This window comes from Nerophis lumbriciformis, linkage group LG37 (assembly GCF_033978685.3).
Source record: "Nerophis lumbriciformis linkage group LG37, RoL_Nlum_v2.1, whole genome shotgun sequence".
In the NCBI taxonomy this organism is placed as follows: Eukaryota; Metazoa; Chordata; class Actinopteri; order Syngnathiformes; family Syngnathidae; genus Nerophis; species Nerophis lumbriciformis.
This window is the reverse complement of record NC_084584.2, coordinates 15,495,042-15,507,500: the sequence shown is the minus strand read 5'-3', so window position 1 is coordinate 15,507,500 and position 12,459 is coordinate 15,495,042. Positions and strand designations below refer to the sequence as shown.

At 40.6% G+C, this 12,459-nt stretch overlaps 1 protein-coding gene across 4 annotated transcripts in view; it reads left to right on the top strand.

Annotated features, from left to right (window-relative positions):
* Positions 1-12,459, top strand: part of cica (capicua transcriptional repressor a) — a 132,551-nt gene that overhangs the window by 117,344 nt on the left and 2,748 nt on the right. For 3 of the 4 annotated variants that reach the window (XM_061930988.1, XM_061930990.1, XM_061930987.1), the window contains exons 18-21: positions 3,637-3,803; positions 9,152-9,303; positions 9,366-9,500; positions 9,562-9,690. In XM_061930988.1, coding sequence (XP_061786972.1) covers positions 3,637-3,803; positions 9,152-9,303; positions 9,366-9,500; positions 9,562-9,690 — 583 coding nt within the window. The remainder of the gene's footprint in view (positions 1-3,636; positions 3,804-9,151; positions 9,304-9,365; positions 9,501-9,561; positions 9,691-12,459) is intronic. The other variant, XM_061930989.1, reaches the window with a different exon arrangement.

Below are 12,459 nucleotides of genomic sequence, written 5' to 3'. Positions count from 1 at the left end.
TGAACTTCACAGCCCCCTCGTTCGACATATTTTACAAACAGCGAAATATGAACGCAAAAGGTAAAAAAAACAAAAAAACACCTACAATCTGATCTATCACTAAGCTTAAGAACTTTGTTGTAAAAATCTCCTTCCACGTCTGTCCCTGACACCCGCATTTCAGGCTGGCCACTCTGGAAACACTCTGTGGAAACGCTCCCCACCCACACTGCTTGGTGCCTCGTCTGAGCTGCTGTGACTTAGATTACCATAGTAACTAATTAGATGACCATAGTAACTAGTACACCATGCATTGAAACCATTGAAATATTTTGTATAATTCAAGACTTACAGTAATTTGAAAATATCACTGCACATCATAATGGCAGCTACGGATTACATCTTAAAAATCAAAAACAATTATTTGGAGATGTCCAGCGGGCCAGATTGAAAAGCTTAACGGGCCGCATGTGGCCCGCGGACCCTTGTTTGCCCAGGTCTGCATTAGATGGAGCTGCGCTAAAGGGAATGTCAACAAAACATTCAGATAGGTCAGTCAAACTTTATTAACAGATTACAAACCAGCGTTCTGACAACTCCGTTCACTCCCAAAATGAATAAACAGCCGTTTTATTATTTTCCCCGAGGTAAAGTCAGTGACGTGGTGTTTTGTTTATCTTTTAACAACAGCAAGGTATAACATGTAGTGCAACATTTATATCACATAGTGGAGGGGAACTTTTCCTGATTCAATAAACACGTAAAAAACAGTCTGATACTGTTACGGTAAATCAAACACTCCAAATAGTGCAAAGCAATAACAGTATATCAATAACTCAACGTTAATGTCACACAACACAACACACAAAATAAACATGTAAAGCTCACTTTATGAAGTTATTCCTCATCCATGAATCCCTCCAATTCTTCTTCTTCAGTGTCCGAATTAAACAGTTGGGCAAATACGGCATCCAACATGCCCGGCTCCGTCTCGTCAAAGTCGTCATTAATGGAGTCAGTGTCGCTGCTGTTGTCTAGCAGTTCAGTGACAATATTAAATTCTCTCGCTGCTGCTCTATTCCCGTGTTCTACTGCGTGACTGATCGCCTTGAGTTTAAACTCTGCGTCATAAGCGTGTCTCTTAATAGGAGCCATTTTGGGATCTTTACATAAACACGCCTCGCGCAGTCATATATCCCAGCATGCACCGCGCGCTTCTTCTTCTACGGGGGAAAATGAAGTCGCCGGCTGCTTACCGGAGTTGCGAGACCTGTTGTGGCTCAATATTGGTCCATATATAAGGCGCACCGGATTATAAGGCGCACTGTCAGCTTTTGAGAAAATTGGAGGTTTTTAAGTGCGCCTTATAGTGCGGAAAATACGGTACATGTTTTCATCCTCCAAACGCATTTTGACGCACAGATTCTGTACTTTCACGCATTTTGGCGTTCAACCTGGACAATTCTATCCAGCGTACGCTACGCCGGCCGCCCCTCTCCCTGCAAATCTTATGCGCAGCGTGGCATGTACCTACAAAAAGCCTAATCTTAGACAACAGGTGTCAAACTCAAAGCCCATGGGCCCGCGACATCTTTTATCTGGCCCGCAAACACCTGGAAATGTGTGTCAATAAAGTACTTAATATTTTCTCACTAAATGTAATTTATATTTTTCATTTTGACAGAAAAAATATATGTACTGCTTGAAATTGCATGCCAGTTAAACTTCCAGGGTGTACCCGGCCTTCCGCCCGATTGTAGCTGAGATAGGCTCCAGCGCCCCCCGCGACCCCAAAGGGATTAAGCGGTAGAAAATGGATGGATGGAGTATTCAATATTGCAACAAATATAACAGTATATTATCCATCCATCCATCCATTTCCTACCGCTTGTCCTGTTCGGGGTCGCGGGGGTGCTGGAGTCTATGTCAGCTGCTTCGGGCGGAAGGCGGGGTACACCCTGGACAAGTCGCCACCTCATCGCAGGGCCAACACAGATAGACAGACAACATTCACACACTAGGGACCATTTAGTGTTGCCAATCAGCCTATCCCCAGGTGCATGTCTTTGGAGGTGGGAGGAAGCCGGAGTACCCGGAGGGAACCCACACGGTCACGGGGAGAACATGCAAACTCCACACAGAAAGATCCCGAGCCCAGGATTGAACCCAGGACCTTCGTATTGTAAGGCACACGCACTAACCCTTTTTCCACCGTGCTGCCCAGTATATTATTATAATTTCCAAAAAAATGTTGTCTAAATAAAAATACTTAACTTTACAGCAAATTACCCATAAAATTCATAGAAATGACAATACATTTTCCATTGTTCTTTACAGCATATTACTGTAAATTCAAAAAAACGTAAATTCAAAAAAAGCGTTAAAATTCTGTTGACTGAGCTGGCAGTTTTTGACTGTAAAATCTACGGTTGTTGTTTTTAACGGTGTAGTACTGTAAATGGAAAGACTGTACATTTGTTTTTACAGTAGAAAAACTGGCAGCTAAGTTGCATCCATTAACAATATAATGTTGTAAAAACCAATGTCAATTTAACACAATAATTCTGGCAACTAAGTTGCCAGCTTTTTCCGTAACTCTCACCCAAAAAAAAAAAAAAAAACAGTGGTACTGCTTTTCCATTTACTGTAAAATGTTGTAAAAAATAAAAAAACATACTATATTTTTCAGTAACATTTTGTAAATGTAAAGTTTTTTTACACACACACACACACACACACACACACACACACACACACACACACACACACACACACACACACACACACACACACACACACACACACACACACACACACACACACACATTGTAGCGTCCCGGAAGAGTTAGTGCTGCAAAGTGTTCTGGCTATTTGTTCTGTTGTGTTTATGTTGTGTTACGGTGCGGATGTTCTCCCAGTGTGGCGTATATTTCTAACAATGTTAAAGGTTTTTATACTGGCACCCTCAGTGTAACCTGTATCACTGAAGATCAAGTATGCATTGCATTCACTTCTGAGTGCTTGCCAAAGCCACACATTTTATGTAACTGAGCCAGCACTCGTTGGACTGGACGAAAAGGGGACGTTACAATTCTCGGGAGGGGCACTGAAATTTGGGAGTCTCCCGGGAGGTTTGGCAAGTATGAGAATTAGCGGTGTACTGCGGCACCGCCGCTGTATATAATCGGCGAGCCAGCTCTAGTGTTAATTTGATATCACCTCACGGGCCAAATTTGGCCCGCGGGCCAGAGTTTGACACCCATGATCTAAATGGATCTAAGAAAAACGTCAAAGTTTGAAGTGTGGGATAATTATTTATTTTTTTCTGCCAAATTAGGTAAATGTTCTTTTTGCCTGTTTATTATTTGGACCATTTAACAGAGTGGCATGTTTCATATTACTTTCAGCGCATTTATTTGTTTATAAAAAAAACTATAAACAATTATATTTGCTAACTAGCGATTTTATTTGCAGGTCATACGTATTGACATGGTATCAATGCAGTGTCAATACAGATGTTGAGTGTGCTGTACACTCACCGAGGCGTAATTTACCTATCATTACCAATAAATAATAATAATTGGCTTTAAAAATATAATGTTGTTTTGGAGCCTGTCTCTGGGAACTGTAAGCAAATCAAATGTTTTCTCTCTGCAGGCTGCATGTCATACCCCTCCTCCTCCTCCTCCTCCTCCTCCTCCTCCTCCATGTTCAGCACTGGACCCCCCTCCACCGCCGCCCGCCGAAAGAGAGCCTTCGTTGTCCTCCAAGAGGATCAAGTTCCGACCACCACCCCTCAAAAAGACACCCGATTCTCACGACAAGTGAGTGGGAACATATCCCATACGCAGCACTTTAGAAGATGTATAAGAGACAAGTTATCAGTAATAGTTCATGTTAAGTTTGCGTCCATGAACCTAACAGATCTTCTGAATAGGTGCAATTTCATGTTTTTGTAAATGTTCCCATGACATTTCTCCAAAGTGCTCACTAAGTTTCTTCTAGGTCAGGGATATTCAACTCAATTGTTTTGGGGGCCACATTTCCAGAAAGCTAAGGGCTGGCGGGGCGGACTTCTACCGTCATTATTAATCTTATTAGAATTTGATATTTATGAATAGCCCAAATGTTGAAAAAGAGAGGACATAAAATGGAACCTTGAGGAACATCACTAGTATAACTAAAGAAGTTGAAGAAATGACTACTGACTGCATCTAAAGTAAACAAGCTACAGAAAGACCTTAGTTACATAAATCACAATACGAGAAAAATGAGGAGCGGACTTAAAGGCCTACTGAAATGCGATTTTCTTATTTAAACGGGGATAGCAGGTCCATTCTATGTGTCATACTTGATCATTTCGCGATATTGCCATATTTTTGCTGAAAGGATTTAGTAAAGAACATCGACGATAATGTTCGCAACTTTTGGTCGCTGATAAAAAAGCCTTGCCTGTACCGGAAGTAGCAGACGATATGCGCGTGACGTCACAGGTTGTGGAGCTCCTCACATCCGCACATTGTTTACAATCATGGCCACCAGCAGCGAGAGCGATTCGGACCGAGAAAGCGGCGATTTCCCCATTAATTTGAGCGAGGATGAAAGATTCGTGCATGAGGAAAGTGAGAGTGAAGGACTAGAGGGCAGTGGGAGCGATTCAGATAGGGAAGATGCTGTGAGAGGCGGGTGGGACCTGATATTCAGCTGGGAATGACTAAAACAGTAAATAAACACAAGACATATACATACTCTATTAGCCACAACACAACCAGGCTTATATTTAATATGCCACCAATTAATCCCGCATAACAAACACCTCCCCCCTCCCGTCCATATAACCCGCCAATGCAACTCAAACACCTGCACAACACACTCAATCCCACAGCCCAAAGTACCGTTCACCTCCCCAAAGTTCATACAGCACATATATTACCCCAAAGTCCCCAAAGTTACGTACGTGACATGCACATAGCGGCACGCACGTACGGGCAAGCGATCAAATGTTTGGAAGCCGTAGCTGCATGCGTACTCACGGTACCGCCTCTGCGCATCCAACTCAAAGTCCTCCTGGTAAGAGTCTCTGTTGTCCCAGTTCTCCACAGGCCAATGGTAAAGCTTGACTGTCATCTTTCGGGAATGTAAACAATGAAACACCGGCTGTGTTATCCGGCACAACAGTCAGGGGGTGCATTCTACGGCGGGGGTGCGTTATCCGGCACAACACCTGCCGCAATGCACCGCTTCCCACCTACAGCTTTCTTCTTTGCTGTCTCCATTGTTCATTGAACACATTGCAAAAGATTCACCAACACAGATGTCCAGAATACTGTGGAATTTTGCGATGAAAACAGACGACTTAATAGCTGGCCACCATGCTGTCCCAAAATGTCCTCTACAATCCGTGACGTCACGCGCAGGCGTCATCATACCAAGACGTTTTCAGCAGGATATTTCGCGCAAAATTTAAAATTGCGCTTTAGTACGCTAACCCGGCTGTATTGGCATGTGTTGCAATGTTAAGATTTCATCATTGATATATAAACTATCAGACTGCGTGGTCGGTAGTAGTGGGTTTCAGTAGGCCTTTAAAAGGGGGTCTTGAAGAAGGCCTCAATTATGTAAATCACAAGTTTGGACCCCAGTGTTCTATGTTTGTCAAAATGTCAATGGAAGGGTCTGCCAATTAGGGATAGGTTTAGAATTTGGGACTTTTATAGGCCCTGACCGAATTCCCTCTTTAGATTCACGTAAATTCAAAACGCTGCCATATTCTGATACCTTTTTTACAAGTGACATCATACTTGCCAACCTTGAGACCTCCAAATTCGGGAGATGGGGGGGCGAGGTTGAGGTGTAGGCAGCATACCCCTTCCCCTTCGAGCTTTTCTGGATGAAATGAAATTATTTTTTCCAATCATTTTGGAACTTGCAAGCGTATTTCTTCTTCTTACTCGTCGTCGCCATGTCTCTTCTTCGTTCTTCTGCTTTGTCTCCTTCTTGTTGTGTGTGCAGTTGTGCACTGAGCTCCAAAAGCCGTAGATGTTATTGTAGCGTCCCGGAAGAGTTAGTGCTGCAAGGGATTCTGGGTATTTGTTCTGTCGTGTTTACGATGTGTTACGGTGCGGGTGTTCTCCCGAAATGTGTTTGTCATTCTTGTTTGGTGTGGGTTCACATTCACAGTGTGGCGCATATTTGTAACAGTGTTAAAGTTGTTTATACGGCCACCCTCAGTGTGACCTGTATGGCTGTTGACCAAGTATGCCTTGCGTTATCATTCAACCAGTTAAAAGATCACACAACGTGTCAGCATCTCTTGACATCTTCGAGTAAAGACCATTGTTAAACCCGTCCAACGCTACTTTATTATGTGACTGGGCCTGTACGCTGTTTGTATGGAGGAAAAGCGGACGCCTGGACAGCATGCGGCTGTTAAGGGGTGAAGGTTTCAGGTGAGAGAGGACGTTAAAGGCAGTGTCTTTAAGGCACGCCCCCAATATTGTTGTCTGGGTGGAAATCGGGAGAAATTCGGGAGAATGGTTGCCCCGGGAGATTTTCGGGAGAGGCACTGAAATTCGGGAGTCTCCCGGGAAAATCGGGAGGGTTGGCAAGTATGACTGGACATCACATCCATTTGTAGGCTCGTTACGTCCGGTTGCAGACTAAACACCAGCTGAAGGAAACAACTCAAGCAGCACTCAGGTCGGACTCAGCCAAACTCCTTCCAAGTAATATTGCAATTTTCGACACCAACAAAGCGAATATGCTTGGTGGAAAACGCTCAAACGTAAAGTAAGGCTCCACTCTTCGAAAATGTGCTACCTTAATGCTAATTGTATTTGTCATAGACTGGCTACTATTAGCATTAGCAATTTTACATGGCAATTTCAACACAACTGTTTGAGGAATATTTTCCATCTGTAAGCAGATAAAACACCTGAGAATTGGCCTTCGTTCTGCTAGAAAGGGGACACTCATGATGATCGCACTGTTTCGTAACCTATACACTCTCACACAACACATGTAATTAATGATGTCATAAAGTACCAGCTTGGAGGGAGAGTGGATGAGAATGTGTGCGCACTCACCACACACACACAAGTTAACTTTCAATTTTGAAAAATGCCAAGTCGGAATAACCTAAGTGGACAAAAGCATGAGAGATGGGCGACCATTTTAGAGATTGCTTTGACCTTTAGATAGCTCGGCTTTTCCTCACAGCGCTGATAATTCTATTGTTTGTATTTGCTCCTTTTTGGTAGAATATATTGAGAAACTTAAATTCTCGTCACCTCCTTTCATTTTAGACAGCTGTAGGATCAAAGGATCTGGGTACAAGGGAGGGTCCTAACATCTCCAAATGTAGTAATGGAAACTACAATCAAACAGCTGGTGTTTGATTACAAGCACAATACCTAACATAACACATTCAATCTTCTGGAAAAAGCCACTTCGTAGTTGGACAACATACCATAGACAGCATATGCCAGGGGTTCTTAACCTTTTTCACCTCGGGGCCCAACTTTTCCACTAGAGAGGTCCAGAGCCCACTCAAATATTAACACCAAATGACTTGACTCGGTTATAACTAACCTACTTACAGTTCACAATCTTCTCAAATGATATGAAACCATGTGTTAATCACAAAGATTATTATTAAACACATATATCTTAGGCTTAGGTCAGGCTGATTAGAAAAATAAGTACCGTATTTTTCGGACTATAAGTCGCAGTTTTTTTCATAGTTTGGGCGACTTATTCTCAGGAGCGACTTATGTGTGAAATTATTAACACATTACCGTAAAATATCAAAAAATATTATTTAGCTCATTCACGTAAGAGACTAGACATATAAGATTTCATGGGATTTAGCGATTAGGAGTGACAGATTATTTGGTAAACGTATAGCATGTTCTATATGTTATAGTTATTTGAATGACTCTTACCATAATATGTTACGTTAACATACCAGTTGGTTATTTATGCCTCATATAACGTACACTTATTCAGCCTGTTGTTCACTATTCTTTATTTATTTTAAATTGCCTTTCAAATGTCTATTCTTGGTGTTGGCTTTTATCAAATACATTTCCCCAAAAAATGCGACTTATACTCCAGTGCGACTTATATATGTTTTTCCCTTCTTTATTATGCATTTTCCGGCCTGTGCGACTTATACTCCGAAAAATACGGTACTAACTAAATATATTGCATAATTAGGGACTCAGCAATAACTGTGTGATTTTTTTATATACAATTATTTAGTGCTAAGATAAACAAGTAAATTAAAAAGCTATATTGATATTAAATAACACGTGTTTCTTAACAGAACTGTCAATATAATTAATGGGTTATACTTGTATAGCGCTTTTCTACCTTCAAGGTACTCAAAGCGCTTTGACAGTATTTCCACATTCACCCATTCACACACACATTCACACACTGATGGCGGGAGCTGCCATGCAAGGCGCTAACCAGCATCCATCAGGAGCGAGGGGTGAAGTGTAGAAGGTGGGGATTGAACCCCAGTAACCAGCAACCCTCCGATTGCTGGCACGGCCACTCTACCAACTTCGCCACGCCGTCCCCAGTGCAATTGAAAATACAGCTTCACCACTTTAGTCATATTTTTTGCGCTTTAAAAAACTTCTCTATGACTATCTCCAGACTTCTTTTGTTTGTTTGATATTGTCATTACTGCCACAAGTGGTGGAAAAGTGTGTTACAACTGAGTACCGCTGTGGCCCATATGGATCACAGCTGGGAAACAGATATTTTTGCTTGCGGCCTTATGGTTAAAAGACAGTATTGCCATCTAATGTCTTGGAAGTGCAACTGCATTGCAAATTAAACTCAAATATAATCAGAAAACAAAATATAACAACTGGACAGTACAGTTATCATAATCAACTCATTTTTAAATGTTACATTAAAAAATAAGGGTTGACATTTATTAACGCACACAAAAGTACATAAAAAACGTACCGGGAATTGGTACCGTATCGGTTCAAATATGATTGGTACCCATCCCTACTGCCAAAGTGTTTACAGTGGTTACAGGAGCACTCTTGTGTTTTTAGGAATCTGCTCCAAAAGGTTTGTCTCCCAAATGTTGACCTGTACTTTAGGCCCAAGAGCTAATAAAAAACTGTACTTTTAAAAATTCTTCATGCAGGGTCCTGTCGGAGTCGTACTTCGAGGAGCGTTTTGCTGAGCTTCCAGAGTTTAACCCGGAGGAGGTGCTGCCCTCGCCCACTCTGCAGAGTCTGGCCACGTCCCCGCGAGCCATCCTGGGAAGCTACCGCAGGAAAAGGCGCAACTCCACGGGTAAGACAAATCACTTTTCCCCGATTGCAAGTTGTTGTTCCCTGATTTCCACGCCCCGCCAGAGCTGGAGCCGGCGGCGGATGACCCCGTCTCACCGAGGAGGAAGACTCGCCGCCTCTCCAGCTGCAGCTCGGAGCCCAACACCCCGAAGAGCGCCGCCAAGTGCGAGGGAGACATCTTCACCTTTGACAGAGCAGGTGTGACACGAAGGATAACAGCTGAGAACTGAACCACGATGCTCATCCGCTTTAATCCCAGCAGCTACAGAAGGAGATGATCTCCTGGGAGACTTGGACCGAGTCCCCTTCTCGTCTCTGCGTAGAACTCTGGACCAGCGCCGGGCTCTTGTCATGCAGCTCTTTCAGGAACATGGATTCTTTCCCTCGGGTGAGAAAACTGTCTGTCTTGTTCAGGACTAGGGCTGGGCGATATGGCTGAAAACTAAAGATGTCCGATAATATCGACAGGCCGATATTTCCGGCCGATAAATGCTTTAAAATGTTATATCGGAAATTATCGGTATCGTTTTTTTTATTATCGGTATCGTTTTTTTTAATTTTTTTATTTTTTATTAAATCAACATAAAAATACAAGATACACTTACAATTAGTGCACCAACCCAAAAAACCTCCCTCCCCCATTTACACTCATTCACACAAAAGGGTTGTTTCTTTCTGTTATTAATATTCTGGTTCCTACATTATATATCAATATATATCAATACAGTTTGCAAGGGATACAGTCCGTAAGCACACATGATTGTGCGTGCTACTGGTCCACTAATAGTACTAACATTTAACAGTTAATTTTACTCATTTTCATTAATTACTAGTTTCTATGTAACTGTTTTTATATTGTTTTACTTTCTTTTTTATTCAAGAAAATGTTTTTAATTTATTTATCTTATTTTATTTTATTCATTTTTTAAAAAGGACCTTATCTTCACCGCACCTGGTTGTCCAAATTAGGCATAATAATGTGTTAATTCCACGACTGTATATATCGGTATCGGTTGTTATGGGTATCTGTAATTAAAGAGTTGGACAATATCGGATATCGGCAAAAAGCCATTATCGGACATCCCTACTGAAAACTATCACAATGTAATTGTTTTATATGGTAAATATTGATATTTTTTATGACATATTGGAAATAAGGACCAGAAGAAAAACGTTTTAAATGTAAACATTTTTATTTCAAATGTTCTTTATTATAATCCCCTCAGCTATCAATGCATAAAGAAAAGTACATGTCAACACAAACATGCAAAACACTCAAACAATGCAAACAAAATTGTAAAAATCTCATTGAACACTTAACACTAAATTCTTAAAATGAAAGTGCAAAAATAAGGATTATGTAAGAAATGCTTAATAAAGTGTAACAAAATAGTGCAAAGTGTGAAAATGTAAACATGAACTATTTTCTGCAGATTTACTGTCAGGAAGTTATGGCTGCTTAACATTTATTTTGGTTTGTTACTCTTACTTAAGTATGGAAATGAATTTATGTTATTCAGTAATTATTATTTAAATATTGGACCAAATTACTATTATCTTAAAGCAGCACATTTGTTATATTTTGTATTTTATTTTATTCATACAGTCCTGCACTTTCATGCCTACCTGTTGTTTCTGTATACAGTGGAACCTCAATTTTCGAACCTAATTGGTTCTTGAACAGGGTTCGCAAATCAAACAGTTTGTATAGTGAAGCAGAGTTCTCCATAAGAAACAATGTAAATATGAATAATAGGTTACAGCCTTGACTAAAGTCTGTGTTTTGGTGAAGGTGTGTACACGTTGAACACAATATAAAGTGCTATGCAGTACTTTATATCAAACCAACACAACAGGAGGTGATGGATCTACTTTCTATTTATCGTATTTTTCGGACTATAAGTCGCAGTTTTTTTCATAGTTTGGCCGGGGGTGCGACTTATACTCAGGAGCGACTTATGTGTGAAATTATTAACACATTAGCGTAAAATATCAAATAATATTATATAGCTCATTCACGTAAGAGACTAGACGTATAAGATTTCATGGGATTGAGCGATTAGGAGTGACAGATTGTTTGGTAAACGTATAGCATGTTCTATATGTTATAGTTATTTGAATGACTCTTACCATAATATGTTACGTTAACATACCAGGCACGTTCTCAGTTGGTTATTTATGCCTCATATAACGTACACTTATTCAGCCTGTTGTTCACTATTCTTTATTTATTTTAAATTGCCTTTCAAATGTCTATTCTTGCTGTTGGGTTTTATCAAATACATTTCCCCCAAAGATGCGACTTATACTCCAGTGCGACTTATATATGTTTTTTTCCTTCTTTGTTGTGCATTTTCGGCCGGTGCGACTTATACTCCGAAAAATACGGTAATAACAAGCCAAAACGACAAGAGGCTAAATGGTGCTGTATGGTGCCCTAGTTTCATCAAAATAGCCACCCTTTGCTCTGATTAGTGCTTTGCACACTCTTGGCATTCTCTCGATGAGCTTCAAGTGAAGTGAAAACCATTTCAGGTGACTACCTCTTGAAGCTCATCGAGAGAATGCCAAGAGTGTGCGAAAAAGTAGTCCGAGCAAAGAGTGGCTATTTTGAAGAAACTAGAATGTAATACATGTTTTCAGTTATTTCACCTTTATTTGTTAAGTACATAACTCCACATGTGTTCATTCATAGTTTTGATGCCTTCAGTGACAATCTACAATGTAAAAAACGTATTTTTCTGAGTATAAGTCGCACCGGCTGAAAATGCATAATAAAGAAGGAAAAAAACATTTATAAGTCGCACTGGAGTATAAGTCGCATTTTTGGGGGAAATGTATTTGATAAAAGCCAACAGCAAGAATAGACATTTGAAAGGCAATTTAAAATAAATAAAGAATAGTGAACAACAGGCTGAATAAGTGTACGTTATATGAGGCATAAATAACCAACTGAGAACGTGCCTGGTATGTTAACGTAACATATTATGGTAAGAGTCATTCAAATAACTATAACATATAGAACATGCTATACGTTTACCAAACAATCTGTCACTCCTAATCGCTAAATCCCACGTCTAGTCTCTTACGTGAATGAGATAAATAATATGATTTGATATTTTACGGTAATGTGTTAATAATTTCACACATGAGTCGC